This window comes from Brachyistius frenatus, unplaced genomic scaffold (genome assembly GCF_029030835.1).
Source record: "Brachyistius frenatus isolate BFR_SWC_R1_liver_20210118 unplaced genomic scaffold, ASM2903083v1 Contig_22, whole genome shotgun sequence".
Classification (NCBI taxonomy): domain Eukaryota; kingdom Metazoa; phylum Chordata; class Actinopteri; family Embiotocidae; genus Brachyistius; species Brachyistius frenatus.
Window position 1 is genome coordinate 5,402,037 of NW_027210621.1, and position 23,198 is coordinate 5,425,234.

Here is a 23,198-nt window from a genome sequence, read left to right on the forward strand (position 1 = left end):
ACCGCTTGCTTGTGTGTTGCAGCCTTATCAGCCTTTATGCCTCTATTGCCTCTCTTTATCTCTTTCCAACTTTTTCTCCTCCTCTTTTCTCTCTCTCTCTTTCTTTCTCTCTCTCTCTCTCTCATTGTATCTCCTCCTATTACCCTCCTCTTTCTTTCTCTCTTCCTCTTGCTTTCTCCTCCCCCTCCTCCTCTTTTCTCCCCCTACCTCTCCTTGTATGGAAAGGCAGTTAACAGCCTCTCTCCTCTCCTTCTATCTTTCTCTCTCTGGTCTTTCAGTGTAAACTCAGCAACCTCATTGCTGACAACGTAATCAACACCACATTTGCCTCTCTCAACATGCGCCGCTCAGCGTTGTGTATTTTCTTGCCCCTGTTGTTCAGCGCACGCTTTCAGACTTGAGAGGTGTAGAGTTGCTGAATAATGGCAGTAAAACAGAGAGAAATGAGGAATGGGGCTTTAAACACAGACATGCAACCTGGATAACAGACAAGTTCAGTCTGGATAGAAGTATGGGGTTTTATTTCTGCAGTTCATTTACTGATTGGACAGTGTAGACAATCAAGGGGTTTACAATGGGTGCTTCTTTTCCCTTTTTTTTTTTTTTTAAATAGCTCCTCCAACTGGGATCTCAGCCAAGGAACCCCAGTTGCCTCGGGTCAGAGTGTGTGTGTGTGTGTGTGTGTGTGTGTGTGTGTGTGTGTGTGTGTGTGTGTGTGTGTGTGTGTGTGTGTGTGTGTGTGTGTGTGTGTGTGTGTGTGTGTGTGTGTGCCTGTGTGCCTGTGTGCACGCGAGAGAGAGTGATGTGTGGTCACCAGTTCCCACAGCTGGTACACACATGGACGGCCAGGGAGGTTTCTGTTACCAGTCGCCACTCACTTATCAATGTGTCAAGGCTCAAAATAAATAAGGCTGTTTGTTCATGTGTGTGTGTGTGTGTGTGTGTGCACGTGTGTGTGTGTGTGTGTGTGTGTGCACGTGTGTGTGTGTGTGGGTGTGTGTGTGTGTGTGTAAAACCTCCAGGAACTTATGTTACTTTCCCGATTATGACGCAACAAAGCAGCCTATACTTTATCAATCCACCTCGTACACACACCCTGGTCAGGGTTGTGATCCAGTTTAGACTCCATCACTTTAACATGGCAGACATCAGCCAGACCCAGAAGACAACTCCACAAGTGAAGACCTTCCAACCTTCCAGGAACGAGGAGTGAAGAGGAGCAGGCAAAAGGAGAAGAGATCGATCCATCTATCCGTCCATCCATCATGTCTGTTGTTCTGTTGAAAGTAGGTTATGGGAAAAACCCGACTCCCCTGCTGCCGCCCGCTGATTAATGACAATGAGCTCAGCCTCCAGACTGACTCACGTTAATGTGAAACATCACTGACACTCCGTCAACTACACAGGTGTGCGTATGTGTGAGCACGTACCGCACACACAAAACATCCTTGGACGTGAGCTTCCATTGGCAGGTATGCCAGTGGACATTAAAACCCGCACATGTGCCTGCAAGACTGAGCGGGAATTGATGATCACTTTGATTACTGTAACACACACACACACACACACACACACACACACACACACACACACACACACACACACACACACACACACACACACACACACAGGTTAGCATTAGGATGCCAGATACAGCCGCAGATTTGCCTGACTGACGCAAATCTCTAAGATGGCTGAATATTTTGTTCAGGTCAATCACGTGCTCACATCAATGTGACTGGAGCCAGTCGAGTGAGGCACTGAAAGGAAAACCATGAGCTAATCACAGAGTGTTGTGCAGGGGCCATACGAGCTCCAGAGTCTCAGCCTCACTGCCACAAACACTCAAGACCCCTACAGCAGACACACAGGAGCAAAGAGCAGCATTACAAACAGATGGATAATACCGACATGCAAGAGCGAATGACCGAAGCCAACGATGTTAGTCCTTTTCTCAACACTTCCACACCTCTCTATCTCGTCTGCAACACTCTGCTCAAAGCTCTTTTGTTCCTACTAAAAGTAAAGCTTTAAAACAAGTCTAAAAAAGGCATAACTATTTTCTAAAACAGCTGGGCACAATGGCTTTTAGCAAACATTACTCAAACATGACTAAACAGGGCTATTTTGGGGACTATTTTCAGCTGCAGATTAGTACCCATTCTGTGTTTAACATAATTATGGCACAGTACAAGGGCGGATAAAAATGCTCTGCTTCTGTTTGCAGCACCATGATGTACACGTAGCAGGGGGAAGATATAACTTCAGTGAGTAAGCGTTCCAGATTGCATCACTTGATCAACATTAAGCACCAGAGTTACACATGTTTTTATGGCCTGTGCACATTTGTGATTTCATCATGGACTTGAGCAGAAAGCACACATCGGATTTTGTGGCAAACTCAGGAAATTGGCAACGGAGACCCTTCAAACGCTTCAGAAAGCCAACGGCAGTGAAGCAATGAGCCCGGCTAAGTGTTTGGGAGTCACAGGCGCATTTTAAAGAGGGGCAGAACGTCATTAAAAACTGAAGAAAATGCATCGGGTCAGGGGCACAATCAGGCGGGCATTGTTTTGTCATTCATTCGCAGGGTTGTGCAGCATGAATTCGTCCCCCCAGCGTCAAGACCTTCATTCAACACCCAGCTCTGCCGAGATGTTCCGAAACGTCTGAGGGGAAAACAACACAATTATTAGACCAAACACCGGTCAGGTAAAAATCAGGAGGCAGTCAAGGAAGGCAAGGCCAAACTCTAATCCAGGAACAAACGGGAACAGAAACACAAGAAAACTCACTTGGGGATCACAAGATGGTACGAAGAGCCCAAGGACTGCAAAAAAAAAAAAACAACAAAAAAAAACAACTTGCATAACAGGTAAGGAGCACGCAGAGTAAAAACACAGGAGGGAGGGGACATACCAGAACACAGGTGCATACAATCAGCAGGGAGGAAGACAAAGGACACAGGCAGGAAGTCTCAAGGGACACGGTGAGTAACTAAATAAAACAGGAAATGAACATCAAAGAGAAAGGAAAAAAAAACAAATTACGTGACCAGTCGGGAAAAAAAGCACAAGTCAGAAACAGAAACGCTTACACGTGAAGGTTACGGCTTCCCTCTGCTCCACATCACGAAGCTGCGCTCCGTTCGCACGCAACAGAAACCCCACCCGCCCTATGTGGCACGGAGAGTCGACAGCAAACAATCCACATAAACGAGTGATACATTGATATGTCGTCTAAACACGTCAAAAAGAAATCAGCACGAATCACGTCGTGCACGCGATACCGAACATCGAATCAATTTGCAGTGAACTCGTTTCATGGGACTTGTTGACAGTAGAAACGTGTGCCACAACACAAGAAGCATCCTTTAAATCCAAATCAGGACTGTTGATCAAATGAGCAACGCACCGCAGTATCTTTTCAAATGGAAAAGCAAGCTGCTGCAGTGTGACTGGGATGAAGCGTCATTTAGTGGCTGCTGGAATATTTTATCATTCCAAAGGCAAATATTTATTCCAGAGTTTTGTTGTTGGTAGTACTATCCCTCCAAGTGGAATAGGTCATCTGTCTAGAGACTAATTTATCACACCGGCAAGTACGCACAGGCATGCACGCATACTAACACGCGCACACACACACACACACACACACGCGCACACACACACACCCTGACCTGTCAGTCTGCTCCTCTTATTCTGTTGAAGCTCTCCTTTCTGGACCTCGGCTGAATAATCGTACAAAACCTTTGACTAACTTTGAGAGGTTTTCTATTTCACCACCGAAACCCGTAGAAGTTACCGCAGCAGTGTGACCCTTTTTTTTTTTACACAGCATTTAACTGAAATGACTGACCCAGCAGCAGTATGAGAACCAGTACTGGCGTTTTTTACTAGTTCGACAGTGTGCTGCCAAACCTGAGGAGACCCATCTTCCTCCCCCTCCTCGTTCCTCCCCTTGAACTAAACAAACAAATAGAAAAAAATCTGGTGGCACAGCACGGGAGCTGACAGGAGTAACGGCGGTCTCAAGAAGCGACGGGCCAAAGAGTGTTTGAAGTGTGTGTGAATCCTGGGCCTCCTTCAGCTCCGCACACTGTTATGTAACATGCCTGTCTCTGACTTGGACAGAGACAGGCATGTATTATTGGTCTCCAGCTTCAGTAAGTAACAATAACATTAAGACATACATAACTAGTATGATTAAAGTCAAGAGTTCAGCTCCCGGTTCGAGATACTTTTGTTGCAGACTGAAATATCTGCGACGATTAGACCGATTTCCATTTTTTTTTTTTCCAAACATGCATTGTGTCCCCAGAGGGTGAAGTTTAATGACACGACTTTTTCCCATGCACCATAAGGAGGTTGACATCAGTGGTTTTAGCGGACGACATCGGCCTGTTGCATTTGTGTCAGCATATATGGGCGCTTTACTACCAAACCGTTGTAAGGACTGCCTGAGAGGAACTATGCACTGGGAAGCTACACTTAAAACTACAATCTACAGTGTGTGTGTGTGTGTGTGTGTGTGTGTGTGTCAGCTGATATATTATCAGAATTTTGTACTCAAAAAAATAAATAATCCAGTATCGCTCTAGTTTTGAGTGACTGTCTGAATAACTAAAGGAACTGCCATTAAATTCGGTACACACATGCATGTCATTGTTCGATTTACGTCTGAGGACAAATACCAGCAGATCTGGACATTCCCATCATCCTCAGCTGTACTTTGTGGCAGCATGCTGGCACAAAGTACAGGCCACCTTGGTTGCTGTAGACTTGTGGTTTTATCAGGTGAATGGATGATATATAAAAAAAAAAGCCCACTGACATTTCCTTTCCACCGCATCGATATAGATCTTCCTGAATTAAGAAGTCAGTGAAGTTGAAAGGGAGCTCCATCAGCTTTACACGCAGCTGCCTGCCGTTCTGCCTCAGTGTTGCTTCTTGAGCTTAGCCGCTCAAGGCTACCTTCTTATAGCATCACAGTTGCTTTGTGGGTAACGTAGGCACCAGATTTAGAAAAGTTGATGGAGCTTTTTTTTTTTTTTTTTAATTCTTCTCTATTTAATTCCGTTGCGTTGATTTTTGTTCCTTTCATATAAACTCTTGAGTGCTCTAATGTCACAGCAGGAGGGATACTCTTAACTCTGCCCGTTGCAGCGCTGAAAATAATCACACAACGAAAATTAAAATCCATCTCTCCCATTTCAAGAGAAGACTCCTGGTTACGCGCATGTGGAAGCAATTTTGGGTCTGATAACCCCCTCCTCCTCCCCTCCCTCCCTCCCTCCCTCCCCCCGCCGCCCTCCTCTGCCCTGTGGGTTTGCGCAGAAGCCGCCTTTCCCGAAATTTTCCCACCTCCTCTGCCCCACTCGTAAAGCTGTGGCCACTCTGGCACCGCACAACCCCTTGTTGTCGCATAAAAGAGCCTCGGCAGTAAACAAACTGTTGTTTTGCGGTCAAACTTTCGTAAACACAGTTCTCCCGAGAGCGTCATCAGCGGGACGACAATACTGGCAAATGAGAAATGACTTGATCATAAAGCACTTCTTTAAAAGGAACTGACCAAAAAAAAAAAAAGAGGAATTAAAAGGTTTCAGTCCGCAGCAGGGGTCACGGTACCAGCAGAGAAATACAGTTATTTAAAAAGTTTAGTTTTTGGTTTTTGTTTATTTAAAAAAAAAAGAAGGAGGAAGCGAGTGTTTAATTTTTCAGATTTTATTAAAATACGGTGTGGAGTTTACCATTGGAAGTTACCATCACAAACATGATTGTTTCTAATAAAAAAGTAAACAAAACAAAAAATAAAGCTTAAGAGCCTAGTTACAGGAGGTTGTTTTTTTTTTTCCATTTGTGTTTTTTTTTTTGTTTGTTTTTGCAGTCTGGTGAAAGAAAAAAAAAATCAATTCACAATGAGTGAGAGGAAAAAAAAAAAAAATGTTCACATGTTGTAAAAATACATTTCCCAATTTTAACGTTACACACTGTCGCTTCCAAACATTCATTCATTCGTTCATTCATTCCTTGTTAGATGGTTAGATGTCAGTGCCAAAAGAAAGCAAAACAGAAAACAAAAGTTCAGACCTGTGCACAAAGAGGAGAACGAGGGGGAAGCAGGTTTCTAAAGAGAAAACGCGCGGTGGGGGCTCGTCTACATTCTGGGGGCGGAAAAACTGGAGGTGGGGGGGACGAGGGACACGAGACGGAGGGACACGAGACGGAGGGCGACTGCTGGAGGATATGTGTGCATTTGAACCCTGAGAGAGAAAAAGTGACCAACTCTCACCGTATTTTTTTTTTTGTTTTTGTTTTTTTTTGTCGACAGACCACACCGGTGTCCGCTATGCCTCCCCATCTAACCCCAACACCCCCCTTTCCCTTCCCCCCTCCCCCGCCTTCTGCCAGCCACGCCGGGGCTCCGGCCGCGCCGGGGAAGACGCTTTAAGAGCCCCAGGTTGGTGGTGGTGATGGTGGTGGTGATGGTGGTGGTGATGGTGGTGGGTTTGCTCTCACACCCAAGAGTGAAATATCAGCTGCTGCTGCGCTGTGAGCGTCACACTGTGCTTATCCGTTAGCCTGCGCGCATACAGACACACCGCCGAGCTGACTTGGAACTTATTAAAAACAACAACAAAAAACAGAAAAGAAACGAAAAGAAAACAACACGGTTAATGCGCAGTAAGAATTCACACTGGGTTTATGGAGCTAAAACTGTTCACACAAGGCTAAATGTGGTTCATCACTGAAAGAAAAACATTTAAAACAAAAAGAAAGAAAGAAAGAAAAGAAAAATAAAATAAATGCAAGGTGCTGTGAGAGTTCAGGCCTGTCCGGGGGTGTGAGGAGCTTTTCGCGGAGCGGCCGTGACTAAGGCCCGATCTTTTTCGGCTCGGTGTGTCTCCTGACTTCACCTGCTGTGGTCAACTGTATTAAGGCAGTGAGTGGTTCCATGGCGACTTTCTATAACAGCTACTGTTACGGGGAGAGAATAAGTAAGGCCCACGGGATATCAGCTGGAGAGGACGAGCGGGAGAAGACGAATTAAAAATTTAAAAAATAAAAATAAAAAAAAAAAGAGTGGGGGGGGGGGGGAGGAAGGGGGAGAGGGAGGGAGAGGGGTCTCTTGTTTTTCGCTGAAATGTTTCAGTACAACATGTAGAACACAGACAGCATATTCATAAAAATGAAATCCTACAATAAAACAGAATGGTTTTCATAACAGTGCACTGCTGAACTGAAAAATATATATAATAATCATCATCATCATCAACAGCAAAAAATTTAAGATTACTATTATGCTCATAATCCGAACTATGGGGGTTATTTTATTTTTTAAAAATATATACTCATCACATGACAGAGGAGCCTATCATCTCAGGACACAGACATGCTCCATGTCTCTCATAGACTCTGAAGGGGGAAACTGTACATCACTGGAAACTGACCACGACAAAAATGGCAACTCGGGTTGAAAACACTTTTTTTTGGGGGGGGGGGGGGTGAGGAGGAGGGGAGGGGAGGGGAGGTTAAGGAAGGGGGGCAATAGTATTTCCCCTTCAAAATGACCTCACATGCACTGTAGCTGGAGCAGCTTGACAATAAAGGGGACAATTTTTTTTTTTTTTAAAAAGAAATCAGCACCTACGACTACTGTTCTAGTAAAAGAAACCGAGCAGACCACGACGACCGCCTTTTGTTGTGTTTTTTTTTTTTTTCTTCTCCAATTTTCATTAGCCGGGAAGCTTGAGGTCGAAAACGCATCGACTAGACTTTGAAGTCCAAGAAATGGGAAAGCTGAATTGTGCTGAATAATCCACAATGAAGAAATAAAAAGGGGTAAAGGCAAAAAAAAGATACGCTTCGAAGCCTGAGTATTCAGTGACCTTATCGAACCTAGAAAGATTTTGTCAAATTGTTTCATGGGGCATTTTCTTTTCTTTTTTTTTTCTTTTTGTTTTTCTTCTTTTTTTTTTATTATTGTGTCATTACTGCTACAATTACACAACCCTTCTAGTAAAGAATAGTAAAGACGTATCTAGAAAATCTGTACAAAAAATAAAAGGGTATGCACGGTACATTCAATATCTGTTACTGAGGTACTAGAAAGGTGTTCCCTTGACACCAGGGCAACAGCGTTTAAGAGTTACTCCGAGGGACTATTCCTTTGGAACGACAACAGCTTGTTATCATAACAGGGTGAGGGAACATATACACACACACACACACACACACACACACACACACACACACACACACACACACACACACACACACACACACACACACACACACACACACACACACACACACACACACCACTGTCATTAACAAAGCCAGCATGCAAGAACACTGTCCCCTTTTGCTCCTACAGGGAATCTAATCTCTACCGTCCCCTCACACGTGGAGGAATTGGTTGGATGCATACTGGTTCGTGAGCGGAAGTGGAGGGTGGGCCATGACAGTGGGAGAAGAGTGGAGGGTGGGTGCAGGGTGGTAGGGTGGTGGTGTGGCGAGATCTTATCAAATAATAAGGCGGTAGTCGATCCCTGGTCACCCCTGTGTTTTGAATGTCGGCAGTGTGTGTGTGTGTGTGTGTGTGTGTGATCAGGTTCTTCATCGCTAACCTGCAACTGTCCCGTGCGCAGCCAGACGGCGCCCCCTGCTGGCGAGCTCGCTGGCCTGCTGCTGTTTTTCTCCCGAGGAGAAAAAAAAAAAAAAAAAGAGCAAGAATTGGATTGTGTGTGGGCACTGTGAGCTCAGGACCTCACACACAGCACCTCTGGCTGCTGGCAGGAGATGGAGATTCATACCGAGGCGCCGAGGTTCTCTGATAAGCTACCGTCTCATGAAAGCGTTTGTAAAACCAGGGATGACTGTCCTAAAACTAGACAATCACAGCAGAAAAAAGGTTAAAAAAAACAACAAAAAAACCAATATTGGGTGTCCCTCTTTAAAGGATTAAGTATGAGCAGAGCAGCTAAAGCATACTTTGACGGTCGGGGAGCGCCACACTGACAGCACAATGGATCCCTCTGACCACAGTGTCAGGAGGGAGAAGGGCGAACGTGGGCTGAGTGGTAGCTAGAAGCTTGTTGGGGACAACAGGATGTAATGTACGTGACTCTGTCTGGTTTACTTCAGTACACATTTTCCCCTCCATCATAGGAGAGGTGGAGGGAGACAGAAGAAAAGAAAGAAAAAAAAGAAAGAAAGAAGAAGAAGAGGGCAGTAACATGAGCCATTAATGTACAAAGTGGGACTTGAACCTTTCTGTCTCTGTGCCTCTAGTGGTCAGAACCAGAGGGTGACTGCAGGAGGCGGTAGACTGTAAAGCCTCATGTCAGAAATGCAATTTTTTTTTCTTTTTTTTTTTACAAAACAAACATTAACACCTAGAACCACAACAGATCAACTTTCCATTAAAACAACAGCCAACTAAGGAAATTAACCAATCCAATCATTGAATCCTTGAGAACGCAGTTATTGCTGACGTAGTAGGGGAGTGAGGGGGGAGGGGGGGGAGATGGTGGGTGAGATGAGGAGGGACGGGGTGGTGGGTGGCATGGGGGCTAGCTGTGGATAGGTCACTCCTGGGCTGGTTATGTGATCTGAGAAAGGACTGTAGATCCACGTCAGGTCAAACTGGTGCTGCCGATGTACTGGAGGGTCGGGTTGTGTCTGATCCTGGGAGGTGTAGGGGGAGGTGTGTGGGGGGGGGGGCAGGTTGGTTTCCAGAGATGACGGAATGTGCTGGCGGCGGCGGGAGGGGGCTATTGGTCGGAGGGGATGTCTCTGTCGGCTTCGGCCTTAGTGGGCTGCCCTGGAGATGGGGCGTGAGGGGGGTGGGAGACGGGGGCGATGCCATGCGCCAGGGTTCCTGAAACCAGGCTCTCAACGCCTGCGCTGGCTCCTGGGAGACCCCCCGCTGCTGCAACATTGATCAGACCTGGAGGAAATCTTAAAAACGCAACAGCAAAAGAGTCACATGAGAGCCGCTCCATGTTCAGCCTCAGGACAAAGACTGATGATGTGTGATCTCTGTCATTTGTCATCCTCTACATCCCCTCCTCTCACCTGTAGGTGGCTCCGTTAAGTTCTGGGTGAACAGTAGCTGCCTCCATGCTGGGCCACTGAGAGGCTGCCATCAGATACTCCTTATTAACACAGTTCTTCAGACTGTCGGGGATACGCCCTGGAGCGAGGGAATCAGACCGTTACGACTCCGCGGAGGTTCAAAATCAAAAGACAAGTTCATGCTACTCGTGTTCGCCAGTGCAATACAAGGGCCACCGAGGATGTGTCACGCCGGTGTTGTTTTTACAGCCATGTTATCGCGGCCTCATCACCGCGTTTAATTAATGCCGTTTGGAGGCAACTTATGTAATCTTATCCTAGACATTGGCTTCAACAATTTGCAATAGCTATTTCAAGACTGGGAAAAGAAAGTTAAGAGAGTCAAAACATGAGCCAGACATGTCAAACACGAGTTGGGTGAATATCTCATAGTTTTGGTCAGATAAAACAAGCGAGTTCATGACGTGATGTCAGGCACCGAAGAAATTATAACGGTTGTTGTTCTCCGTTTTCAAACTTTCAATTGACTCATTTTATCCAAGAGCAGGTTAAATGATATAAACATAATATAATTTGGGTTGTGTTTTGTTAGCTCAGTGGGGTTTGTTGAGGAGCATCTATATGAAGTAATCAGTCAGATGTGACATCACGAGCTCCCTTTTTACATGCACTTAATTCTGCGATTGCTCTGGCCACAAAACTCAAAATCTACACTCGCGGGTTCGGTGAGACACGAGATCGACGTCACGGTCTTACCGGTGATGGCCCGGCGCACCTCCCTGGCTGCCTCCTCGCGAGCCTCGACGGAGGCCTGCTCGCTGTACCAGGATGTGTGCGGGGTACAGATCAGGTTGGGGGCGTCCTTCAGAGGACCTGTTGAAAAACTGTTCAGAAGGGATACGGTTGTTACGGAGGGGAGCGCGGTAAGGTCGTGCGTCGTGCTCGCGGACGTGCGAGGGCCAGCGCGGCGGCCCCGACGGGTCGCGGTTACCTGAAGGGTTCCGTCTCGTGGACGTCCAGGGCGGCCCCTCGTATCCGGCCCTCCTTCAGGGCCTGAGCCAGTGCTTTTTCGTCAACCAGGCCGCCTCTTGACGTGTTGACCAAAAAGGCTCCTTGACGCATCTGTATCACAGTGGGGGAGGTAACAATATGATTGAACCACGTGGAGCAGAGCCAGCAGCGGGCTGAGACTTTACACTTTTCAGCAAATTCCAACAGTACAGATCAACGTAATTTGGCAATTAAGAGAATCTGCGTCTGTTCTTCCGATCTCTGACACCGTCTGCCAAACAACATGGAGGCAACGTTTGGTTCGAGCAAAGTTACAACTGATTTAAGCTGCATATAAAAACGGAACGCTGATCTTTGCTGGCAGTGTTGGAGCCTCCTTATTTCACCAGCGCGAACAGACGCTTCGGGGGTTCGGCACATTAGACTTGACAGGCCGAGGGGCAATTTTTGTTTTCCTCCATTCCTCAATTCATTAAAACAAATCTGACGACGCTGCCAATGTGCCAAAGCGGCAATTTAATTAGCTGATGCCGGTGTTGAATTTATACTATTTCCACCGTAACCGCGAGAATTAACGCGACGACCCCATCGCAGCAACCGCACAGCTTTTTCTCTCCTCGCGCACGGGGGAGTGGGAGGGGGGTGAGGGACCGGGCGTCATTAAACCTGATTTTATAAGATGATCACGATGGTGTAGGCGCGATAAATATATCCGGATTTCGATACACTTTAATGCGACCAAACCCACCGACCAGAGACGTCTGACGGTAAAAGTTCTACGACGCAGCAGAAATGCAGGCCGCGTGATGGCAAGATAACACAAGTACATCTTAATTAAATCCTACTGGATGCTAATGAAACTATTCTGGCAGGCAGACAGAAACACAGGAGAACGGAGTGAAAATGGAAAACAGACTTAGCTTTAACTAAATAGCAGGATGCTGTTAAGGCTGCGAAGAACAAATACTATTCACACTTAGTTTCAAGCCACTGCCAAGAATCCTCGTCAACAACGTTTAACTCTGTCGGTGCTCCTGCCGCCCCCACCGCCCCCACCACGGGTGCATTTGTCTCCTGCGCTGTGACAATTTTCGGAGACGCTTTCGGGACACGGTTACTAAACGTAGGTCCCGGGTTACGTCTTATCACCGTGCTGCATCCATTTCGCCCACTTTGCCTCAGGTGTTGGATCAGTTTGAGCCCGTCTCCGTCTCCCTCCTCCACTAAAACTGTCGACCGACTGAAAACCACAAAAACCAAAAACCCGGACGTCATTCCTTCTGGTTTCTTTAAAAAAAAAAAAAAGAAGTTTTTTGGTGTAATTGGGCCGTGTTTCTCAACCGTTATAAATCATTGCCTGGCTACTAACTGCTGCTTCAGTCCCACGGTAGTTTGAACCGCGCAACAGAGCGTATTCTCATAAACAAGGCAACTTTGGACCCTACCGATCCATTTTGGACCAATTCCTACCGCGCCGTGGCCACAAAAGGCATCGTTTTCCAGCGTAAGTCTCTGTCTGATATTGTAAAATCTTGCTGCAAGGACTCGGACGTGTTAAGTGCCATGACAATAACCCGTGTTGTGACGTGGCGCTACATCAATAAAATCGCATTGAATTGAATAAGCAGCGATGGCATTTGCGAGATTTTTGTCAGTCCGGTTTTAGGTCACGTCACAGCACTGAATCCGCCCTTACAAAGATTTCCATGATCCGTTACTCATTCTGGTGATCCTGCTGTCCTTGTGTTACACGGGCCACGGAGACTCTCGTCGCCCGTCTCGAGCAGTTTGCCGGTACCCGAGGCTCTGCTGTCAACTGGTTTACATTCTCAGAGAAAGAAAAGGCCCGGGGTGCTCTTGGGACTTCAAACTAGTGGCGAAGGTGCTGTTTAAAAAAGTGGTGAAAAGTTCGAGGCTCTCTTCTGGCAAAAACTAAAAAGCCTTCACTGCGTGTACTAGAGGGGGATTGTGTGCTGGGCCTTCCACCCCGACGACGGCTACGTCCGCCGCCACGCGTCGGTTGTAACCCTGTTCGCTTTTAACGGTTTTGGCATTTGTTCTTCTGTTTATAATTTCACCATGAACTTGCCATCTGGATGAAGGCTTTTTATTTTTCGCGACAGAAGAGTGCCTCGGACCTTTTCCTCTTATGGGTTGAAATCACATCTGACTTGATGGATGCTTCTGTTAGCTGTGGGGACTACACTTCTCAGCCGCCGCCTCCGACCTGAGGGGCGCCTCAAAAGGTCCATTTTGGGTCCGGTATTGTTTTTATAGTGCTGCCTCTCGAGTCTCTTTTTCAACACACAATATTTCTGATCCCGTTTATGCCGATAATACGTCGATGTGCTGCTCAAACCTGACTCTACCTCTTCTGTAAGTTCTTTAATAAGTCGCTAAACTGAAGTTAAAGCTTAGCTCTCGCAAAATGTTTTCAATCTCAATAAAGATCAAACAAATATTTTGCTGCTCGATCCCTCTCGTCTAACAGAAGTGTCACTTGATAATATTTCACCTCATCTCTATGGCCCACTACTGGGTGTTATTTTTAATTCCTCTTTTAAATCAGTTTCCGACAGATAAGAGCTCTTCCTAAAGTCCCGTCCGTCCTTTTCTTTTAAGGACTTTGAGATGGTCACTCGTGCTTCTCCTACTACGACTACTACTTCAAGGGTGGACTATTATTAATTCTTTGTATGGTGGAACGGGCCAGACGTCAATGTCCTGTGCTCGTAAGCACGAGCACATTTCACCTAATCTGGCCTCCTTACTTTGGCTGCCTGTTCAGCACAGGATAATATGTATTGCTGTGTATCGGCGCCTAAATGGAGAAAATGTCCCGTCACGTCTGGTGCGTAACGCAGCAAACATTTCAGAAGCTTCACGTTTTGTCTGCTTGGTTTTATTGACCTCCTGATTTGGTCAATTTTCCTTGATTTTAGTTCATCTCGGCAAGCCACGTTGTTAAATGTTTTGTAAAACTTGTGTTTGTCGTTGCCATTTCTTACAATGCGCTGCAACCCACAGACAACGTCAATGCAGTTTTCTGTGTTGTAGTTGTTGAAAATATATTCATCCCATTATCCATTTCTTAACTATTTCACATACAGAGCCTGCGACAGGAGAAGAATGCATTTCTTGTCCTACTCCGAAGACTGGGGGCATTGACGGCGGCGGTGGGTGCTTCATTTGTGAAAATGGACCCGTTTCTCGATAGCCTTCCCGTGTCTGACTTCATGCCGACGATCCGCTCTGTGCAGCTACACAATATCTCTGGCCGTCTCTCGTCAAAAATAAACTACGAGCGTAGTTTTAGTGTCGCGAAGCGCCGAGCGGCTTCTGGGCTGCTGCTGAGATGCAACGCGGCACATCGCAAGCTTGGTCTCGACGCAGCCGGTTCCGGCTGAATCCAGCTTTTGCCGGTTCTTAGATCCAGACTGACTCTTCTTCGTGCGACGTAACTTTGTTTTCTTGGCCTAATGTGTTTTTACGTCCGCGTGCAGCAAATTAGTCAACCTGCGTTGTGTTTAAATGTACCGACAAATGAACTGACTTGACTATTTCTTGCAAAAACAAAGCTACCGATGAGGCGCACGTGAAAGAAACAACTCCGTTTGAACGTTCAAAGTGCGTCCACACACCTGTTTGATGGTGAAGTCATTAATGAGGTGGTGGTTGTGCTCGTTGAGGCTGCAGTGCAGGGATACGCAGTCAGAGTGGATGAGGAGGTCCTGCAGGGTGGCCATTCGCTGCAGGCCCAGTGAGCGCTCCACGCCATCGGGCAGGTAGGGGTCATAAAAGATCACGCCAAAGCCGAAGGCCTTGGCCCGCAGAGCCACCGCTTGACCGACGCGTCCTGCAAAAACCAAGGAGATCGGTTATAAACTGCCGTTGAGGTGCGCTGGCTGATCCTAAAACAGAAATCTTGTTGCAACTTGTTGACTAAGCGGATCAAGCACTGAAGCACTTCATCAAATCGATCCTTGTTAAATTACAAATCAATAAGACAAATACAATCTTTGATGAAACAAACTGTGACAACAAATGCACGCTCTTCACTCACCGAGGCCGATAATGCCCAGCGTCTCGCCCCTGATACGAGCGGCGCCGCCAGCCACCTCCCTGATCTGCTCCACGCTGGAGGCTCGGGTTCCCTCCCGTAGAGCTTGGTGCATCCAGGTGACTCGCCTGTACAGGTTGAGAATCAGACATAGCGAAGTGTCGGCCGTCTCCTCAACGGAGGACGCTGGCACGTTACAGACGGCGATGCCTGGATGACCGGTAGAAAAGGAGGGGAAGAAATATGAACCACTCTGCATGTTGCTCCACCGCGCGCTCACGGCCGACCGCGGGTCACTGGAAATAAGTTTAAAGTTTGATCCTCTCACCAAGCTCGGCAGCTGCTTTGACGTCAACGTTGTCGAAGCCGGAGCCAATCCGGACAATTACTCGTAGGCCTTTAAACTTTTCCAAGTCGTCTCTGGATAGAGTGATAGTGTGGTACAGCAGAGCAGCCACCGCCTCATTTAGCACCTAGAGCCGACAAATGAATTTGAAAAAAAGGCCGTATTGCGGAGACGGTCCGCTTTCATCTCGTACAGTGTCTGAAATACAATGTTTTTTTGGGAAAAGCATTCCCCTTTTGAACTGTGTTGTGTTGACGTGTGTTGTGTCGCCTCTACCTTCTCATGAATCTCTTGTGTGGACTGGGCATCGCAGAAAGCCACCGTGGCCACATCTTTGAGGATGGGCATTTCCACAGTGCAGTCGCGCCCGTCCAGCAGGGCCACCAGGGGCCGCGGGTGCATTGGCCCATTAAGGATGGGGGGTCGGATACCTGAGTACGCCGGAAAGAAAAACGCGTTAGCTACAAATGTCCATTCATTTTTTTTAATTTTTTTTTTTTTAAACACACACACACACAAATAAGAAGGGTACCAATGCACATCAGGGGCATTTGAGCTATTTTTTTTTCTCTAAATTCCGTCGTCACACAATCGTTTCCCGTCTCTCTGTCAGAGGAGTGACGCAGCTTGTTGACGACACGGCGACCAACCGCTCGCTTTGCAGAACCAGTTAAGTTAAGCTGGAGGTTAGTGACTCAACGGTCTGCTTTTCCCATGTCTGGACGTGATGCAAGGCATCGTACCCTCACGACAAAATCCCTCCGCACACATAGCTAAACTTAACGGGGCGAAGCGCCACACTCCTCAGACAATAATAACTCAAGACTTTAATGACTCGCTCTTTCCAACACGTCCACCAGCAGCCGAAGTGAACAACCACGACGATGTGCGCCTCTTCGCGAGCGGGGGATTTAAGGTGACGAAACATGTAAGTGTAACCAAATCTGTGATGGGGCACGGAGAGTGTCCGGCAGTCAGGCCTATTTGGTATTGAACGCCAGCTCTGTTTAGGAGCCAATATACAGCATCCAGTCTTCATGGAGTCATCTCTGTTCTCCTCAGCGTCTCAGACTCTGGGCTTAAAGGGGAAGATCAGACTCCGGTTTATGAAGCAGACCCCAAGTGTTAATTCAGGGAACTTGAACTGCCTACTGTATGAGCAGAGGACACACACAGAGGAGGGGGCTGAGACGGCAGGGGGAGAGGTGATGGGAGTATGGCGGCTGGGGGAGGGGTGGAGAAATCTGTGGGGTCTCTGGGAGGAGGCGGTGGGGGTTCATGAGGGGGTCTGAGTCATGACCTAAATTCTGCTGTCTGGCACAGTCCCTGCTTCCTATTTTTCTTGTTCACTGCCTTTCATCAGACACATACCAAAACACACTAACACACACACACACACACACACACACACACACACACACACACACACACACACACACACACACACACACACACACACACACACACACACACACACACACACACACTGGTGGCAAACAGCTGCACATTTGGCCATTTAGCATTCTGCCAACAAAAGAAATGTTGCTTGTCAAAAACCAAATCAATGCCACAAATAAAAACGCCACATCTCTGCCGAATCACTGCATATTGCTTTTTTTACACCTCTCCCTCTATTACTGGCTCCTCAGCAGTTTTAGGCTTGGGCTAACTCCACATAGGCACCAGTGCACGCTATCTTGTCTCCGCTGGGTGACAGGTGTGTGTGTGTGTGTGTGTGTGTGTGTGTGTGTGTGTGTGTGTGTGTGTGTGTGTGTGTGTGTGTGTGTGTGTGTGTGTGTGTGTGTGTGTGTGTGTGTTTCCCATGGTGGGGGAGTGTGTGTCTGGCTGGAACATTTACTTGGACAGAGGGCAGGACGTAATGGTGAGACTGCCGAGGAGGAAAAGGGAGCTGGTAGCGGAGGGTGGAAAACAAATATTTGTGAACGCTTCCTCTGACGTCTGAGCATTTCCCAATGCATGGATGAAATTCACACAGGGGGAAAAAAAAAAACCGATAGAAAAGACATATCCTGTATGTATAGCCTGCTGCCTTTACACAATGTACGATCGGATGCACTCCATTTTGCAGTGTGATTCACATTCATTGCAGATGGCTCAAGAATGCTATCATGCCTACTGCAACACACTGAAAGCACAAAGAGACTCTTACTATGTTGAAAAACCCGAAAAGCTTCATCACAAAGACCTCCTCTGAAAAAATATATATCCAAGTAGGTCTGCCTACACACAGAGTAATTTGAGTAAAGGACATTGGCATACCCAAGGCCTACGAAGAGCAAGCATGGCCGTGCACACAATACAATTCATTCAGTGATTCATTCATTCTCCCTCCCTCTCCCTTTCTTTGCCCTCGCTCCCTCCTCCTCTCCTCTCTCCCTCTGGCTGTAGTTTAGAGTAAGAGGTGAGGGGGGAGGGGCAGCAAAAAAAAAAAAACGATGATAATGCAGCAAGCAGCAGTACTCCACCCAGACGCAGCCAGACACACACACACACACACACACACACACACACACACACACACAATTCAGTAGTTCCTTCTTAACGGCTGCGACAACACCAATACACACCGAACATAAAAGGGAAACTGCACACGCATAGCTGCACCACACCCAAACCTTAGATCTCTCCACCCACAGTTCGCAAATTTCAAAAACACATGGCAAAATAGAAAACACATGAGCACCGGGCCTAACCTTGCATTATGAAGTCTGTCAGCCTGTCTTCCTCTCTCTCTCTCTCTCTCTCTCCCTCGCCTTGCTCTCCCTCTATAGCTCTCTTTTTTTTTTTTTTCCTCCCTCTCTCTCTCTCCGCCAGCCTGCTCTTGGCTGACTGGATCCCAGCTGTCATCCACGCCCAGCCCCTCCCCCACGGCCAGCCTCCAATCACAGGCGGCCCCATTGAGAGCTGGCCAACCAGCACTAACCTCATTAGCATAGCCGAAGCTGAGGGCGGTTTGGGCTGTTGTCGTTTTTTAAAGAGACAGCTGGCCCGTTTCCCTGTAGCTGCGGCCGCGACCCTTCACCTTGTCCTCTTGCTCTCACCCGTCTCCAGAGACTCTCCCAGACTCTTCCCTCCATTTTAGCGCACCGTTATGTCTGATCTCCTCCTTCACTCTCCAAACCACATCTCAAAGAAACCTGCTCTGGACCAACCCCCCCAAATGCACTGGCAAAGTCAAAAAGTTGACTTATTTGCAGTGATCTCCACAAAGTGCATTTCTCACATAGCAGTCTTACAGAGTATCCTCCTTCACTCTCAAATGCACTGAGAGGAAGCGAGAAATACTACCGAGGTCTCTGCATCAGGTAAAGACCACAGTAAAGTGTGTTCATCAATATGATCTCATTATTGTTACACAAAACAGACCACAATATTCCTAAAGCAACACCATAATATATTAAAGGCGACCGCCGAAGAGCAAAATCATACAAATATAGTGGGGACACCTTCAGCATCTGGTTTTTAAAAAAAAATGCAGAAACTTTGATCAATATTTGAAAATTTTTCAAATTTCAAGTGTTAACTGTACGACTCTGGGTATGATAGTTTTAATTCAGTACTTAACAAAAAAACACATATGGCCCATATACACAGGCTCCCACATATTTACTTTTACTTTATAGATATGCACTTGACTGATCCCCAAAGGAAAATATAATATACACGTGTGTGTGTGTGTGTGTGTGTGTGTGTGTGTGTGTGTGTGTGTGTGTGTGTGTGTGTGTGTGTGTATACAGTATGTATGAGTATTTATGAACTCTCACCCTCACAAATGCGGTCAAGTCTCTGCCGCTTGACCTGTTTGTGCTTGTCCATCAGAGCCATAGACCAAGTAGGCTTAACCTGGGACAGAGAAGAACAGATCCAAGTGCTGGCGGGGCCTCTTACTGATGTCCACTTAGTTTCACCTGCACACAAACGGGGAATCCAGTCAGCAAAGAAAAGAGAATAGTTCACGTTTCTATTTCCACATGTAACCGTCTGAATAACTTCATGTTCTGAAGGACTAATAATCCAAACTTTAGGGGGGCGGGGGGGGGAGCAAAAAATGGATCAGCACAATTAAAATTAGCAGTGCCCACACTTGCCTGAAGTATATCGGGGTATATGTATCAGGTTCCTTCATTTTCTGGAGGGGTGACGTGGTCGCAGTGGGTGGTTAAAAAGTGCCTTTTCACTTAATTTTGGACTATTATCGTTCCAAATTTTTATAAAAAGAAAAAACGCGCAGTGTGCCATAAACAAACGATAATCACCAAAACAAGGCTCATAGTGAATAATTTGAACTGCAATGTTCTCATCCTCCCATCGTCTGCACTCAAAAGTGTTTTTTTTCTGTTCACTTAAGTGCTGTGAAAAAAACAACACTTGGATGCGTAGTTCATGTGTTGTAACGAGAGGGAAAACCCTGAACATTTACAAGTGACTTTTAAAACAAGGACATGACGACAGTGAACTTGAAGTCTGACCAGTTGTTGTTGTTTTGTTTTTTTTGGGGGGGGGGGGTTATAAATGTGTAATAACGAGTCCAGTGACACTCACCTGGAGGACGATGTCTGTTGTGCAAGTCAGGTTGACAACTTCGTTTCAGCTGTGAAGAAACCAACAGGATATTGACTTTAGATTAGGATACTGTCACACGGCGGGTGTCACTGCAGGCGTCTTGATAAGAAGACGACGACGACACCACGATAACCGCATTTTGAAATTTCCACAATTACATACTCAGAAATTAACAAAATACGGTGTTGTGAGCGAGCGTCCCCCGCCCCCCCTCCAGTGACACGTTTTTTGTTTTTTCTTCTCAAGACTCCTTCGGGCCGGCTCACAGTCACTTCACTTTTATCTTTTTCGTAACTAAGCACATTTACTCAACCAATATATATATATATATGTATCGATAGATGTATAGAAGCAAAAATTCAAGGTAGTTGTATTCTGATTATTTTTCATTGCATGCAGCTTCGTTCATTTAGTTTCTTTTAAGAGTACAGTTTGTTCATACCCTTTTCTGAAAACCATGTATTTTCAAATGTGGTGGTTTTGAATTTGTCTGATAAACCGAAGGATTAAATGTCCCTTTAGTGTTTGAGGATATTCTTTCACTTCCTAAGATAAAATACATGATTTTAAAAACACACTCGGGTCAATAAATGACTATTTCTACGAGCTCGGTGACTTCTTCAGAGTTACTAGTCGTAACAGGACAGCAACACAAATATCATTTTACATAAACAAAGATGCATCACTGAAGATGAAACTAACCAACAGTGTTAAAAAAACAACAACAACTAAACTTTAAATAACTACGACATTAAAACAAAAAGTACACGACCCGAGTGTGTACTTTTACTTTTGAGAACTTTTCAGTACATTTTTGCCGATAATCCTTCAGAAAGCAGGAGTAACACGTGCAGCGGAGTGTATTTAAAACGCGGTACGAGGAGTTTATACTTCAATAAAAAATAATAAAAATAAAGGATTTAAATACTTTCTTTCTTCCAGCAACGAGTTCAGCCTGGAAACATCAACAACCGGGACCGTTAACCGACTTAGCTTTCTGGGCGCTAGCTAGCCCGATCCTAATCTACTTCCAATGAATGGCGGATCGTATTGAAGCGTTTCGTGGGAACATTACAAACATTTAAGTCACGTATGTGACGAAGACCTCGTCCTCAGTTCGTCCAGTCCGAGCGAGTTCAGCTAACAACAACTTCTGAACGGCGATCCGAGCTCAACTTAAAAAAAAAAAACACACACACACACACACACACATATAGCACACGCCAGCTAGCTGGCTAGCTTAACACCAACACAAACATCTCGAGAGGATCACGTTTTAAATTAAACACACAAAACGCGGATTATTGCCCACAAAACAACAACAACAACAACAAAACAACAACCTCGAAGCGGCGGCGCGCAGCGTTTGGTGTAATTCAGCAGCGAAACGTGTCGATACAAACTCCTTTCGACCCCAAAAAAAAAAAAAAAAAAAAAAACTACATCTGCGAGGCGGCGTTTTTTTTTTTTTTTTTTTTTTTTTTGTGTGTGTGTGTTGCTAACGCTAGCTAGCCAACCAGCGCCGTTAACTCAGCGTGCCGCTGCGTGTGTGAGAGCGCTGCGGGCGGAGAGGAGCTCCGGCCCGGCCGGCGTGTCGTCGGGAGAGCCGCTGAAAAACCTGAAATATATATCCGACCCGGAGAGGAGTGAGTGCGGCGGAGGAGGTGGAGGAGGAGGTGGAGGAGGTGGAGGAGGAGAGGGGGAGAAAACATTCAAGTCTGCGGGGAAATGTGAATCGGCCACATGATTGAATTCAAGTCGGATCTACTTTGGAGAACCGCGAAGAAGGAAAATATCGAAGAGGAGGAAGGAAGGAGGGAAGGAGGGAAGGAGGGGGGAAAAAAAAAAAAAAAAAAAAAAAAACAACAACGATGATTATTTACCCTGAATTAAACTCTTTGAGGAGTGCTGAGCGGTGTGCGCGCGTCCGTGGTGTTCCCTCTCTCCCGGTCGCCATGAAATTAGACAAAAGAGGAAGTGGCTTGTTGATAGGGGGAGGGGGTGGCCGTCGGGGGTGGAGGGGGGAGAGAGAGAGAGAGAGAGGAGGTGGGGGAGGAGGTGTGTGTGGGGGGGGGGGGGGTCAGGCCGTCTGTGAAAAAGCTTCCGTGGACTGAAGGAGCGCCCTCACCTTCCACGGCGGAACGACGAAGACGCGCAAGGACTCGTCAAGCGCAACAAGTCTGCTCACAGTTTATCGCGAACTTTTTTTTTTTTTTTTTTTTTTTGATGCACTTTTAAGTTCCGCTGTTCAAGTCTTCAAAATAAATAAATAAATAAATACCCATTGATTTTTTTTTTTTTTTTTTTTTTTTTTCCGCGAAATCCATGTAATTATAACCCTATTACAGATAGCTGTAATACAATTCCCGCAAAGCATATTTCTCCCCCAAACATAAAATTGACTTGAGATTAAGTGGCGGTTCCTTCCACCGACCAAATAATTGTTGGATAACTTAGATGAATACATTTTGCAACCTGCATGAAAGCAATAGAAATGGACGTGAATTTGCAAATGTCCTAAGCCATTGCTACTGAAATAATAATAATAATAAACTTTATTCCTATAGCACCTTTCATACAAGAAATACAGCTCAAAGTGCTTTGCAGCAAGAGAATTACATGCAGTGTTTCACATAAAAACAGATATAAACATTTAAAAATATAGAAGACAAATTAGACGCATAAGAACAGATAAAATGCATAAAATTAAACACAAATAGAGTTCAAATATCAAATAAGTAATGTGCATTTTAAAAGGCGGGGTAGTTCAAGTGCAAGAGAGCTTCAAGATAAGATAGTTAAAGGTTAAAGTAAAGAGATATGTCCTGAGCTTTCTTTTAAAAGTATCAACTGAGCTGGCTTCCCTCATATCTACAGGTTTTGTCTTCCACAGTTTTGAATCGTAGCTGACAAAAGCTGAATCCCCAATTTTCTTTCGACTGCTGCTGGGAACCTCCAAAGATTCAACTTTTTGGCATCTGTCCGATTTATAAGCGGCCGCACCTTGGCTATGTTTCTAAGGTGGAAAAAATAAGTTTTCGTCACTTTGTTAATGTGGGCCTTGAAACTTAAGTCTGAGTCTGAGATTACATCGAGACTTGTTACCTCTGATTTTATC

At 46.0% G+C, this 23,198-nt stretch overlaps 1 protein-coding gene across 3 annotated transcripts; it reads right to left on the reverse strand.

Moving 5' to 3' along the window:
• Positions 1 to 8,279: 8,279 nt before the first annotated feature.
• ctbp1 (C-terminal binding protein 1) lies at positions 8,280 to 22,021 on the reverse strand. Of its 3 annotated transcripts, none has more exons than XM_069697094.1 (11): positions 21,964 to 22,021; positions 20,060 to 20,108; positions 19,282 to 19,425; positions 15,773 to 15,927; positions 15,479 to 15,623; positions 15,154 to 15,360; positions 14,732 to 14,946; positions 11,071 to 11,201; positions 10,836 to 10,963; positions 10,080 to 10,197; positions 8,280 to 9,962 (listed from the first exon to the last, which is right to left on the reverse strand). In XM_069697094.1, exons 3-11 carry the CDS (start codon positions 19,340 to 19,342, stop codon positions 9,776 to 9,778), a joined length of 1,347 nt encoding a protein of 448 aa, XP_069553195.1. In that variant the 5' UTR covers positions 19,343 to 19,425; positions 20,060 to 20,108; positions 21,964 to 22,021; the 3' UTR covers positions 8,280 to 9,775. The 3 variants fall into 3 exon arrangements, with proteins under 3 accessions (XP_069553195.1, XP_069553196.1, XP_069553194.1); XM_069697095.1 differs by lacking the exon at positions 21,964 to 22,021 and adding an exon at positions 21,424 to 21,493; XM_069697093.1 differs by lacking the exons at positions 19,282 to 19,425; positions 20,060 to 20,108; positions 21,964 to 22,021 and adding an exon at positions 18,211 to 18,823.
• Between the last annotated feature and the right edge of the window lie 1,177 nt (positions 22,022 to 23,198).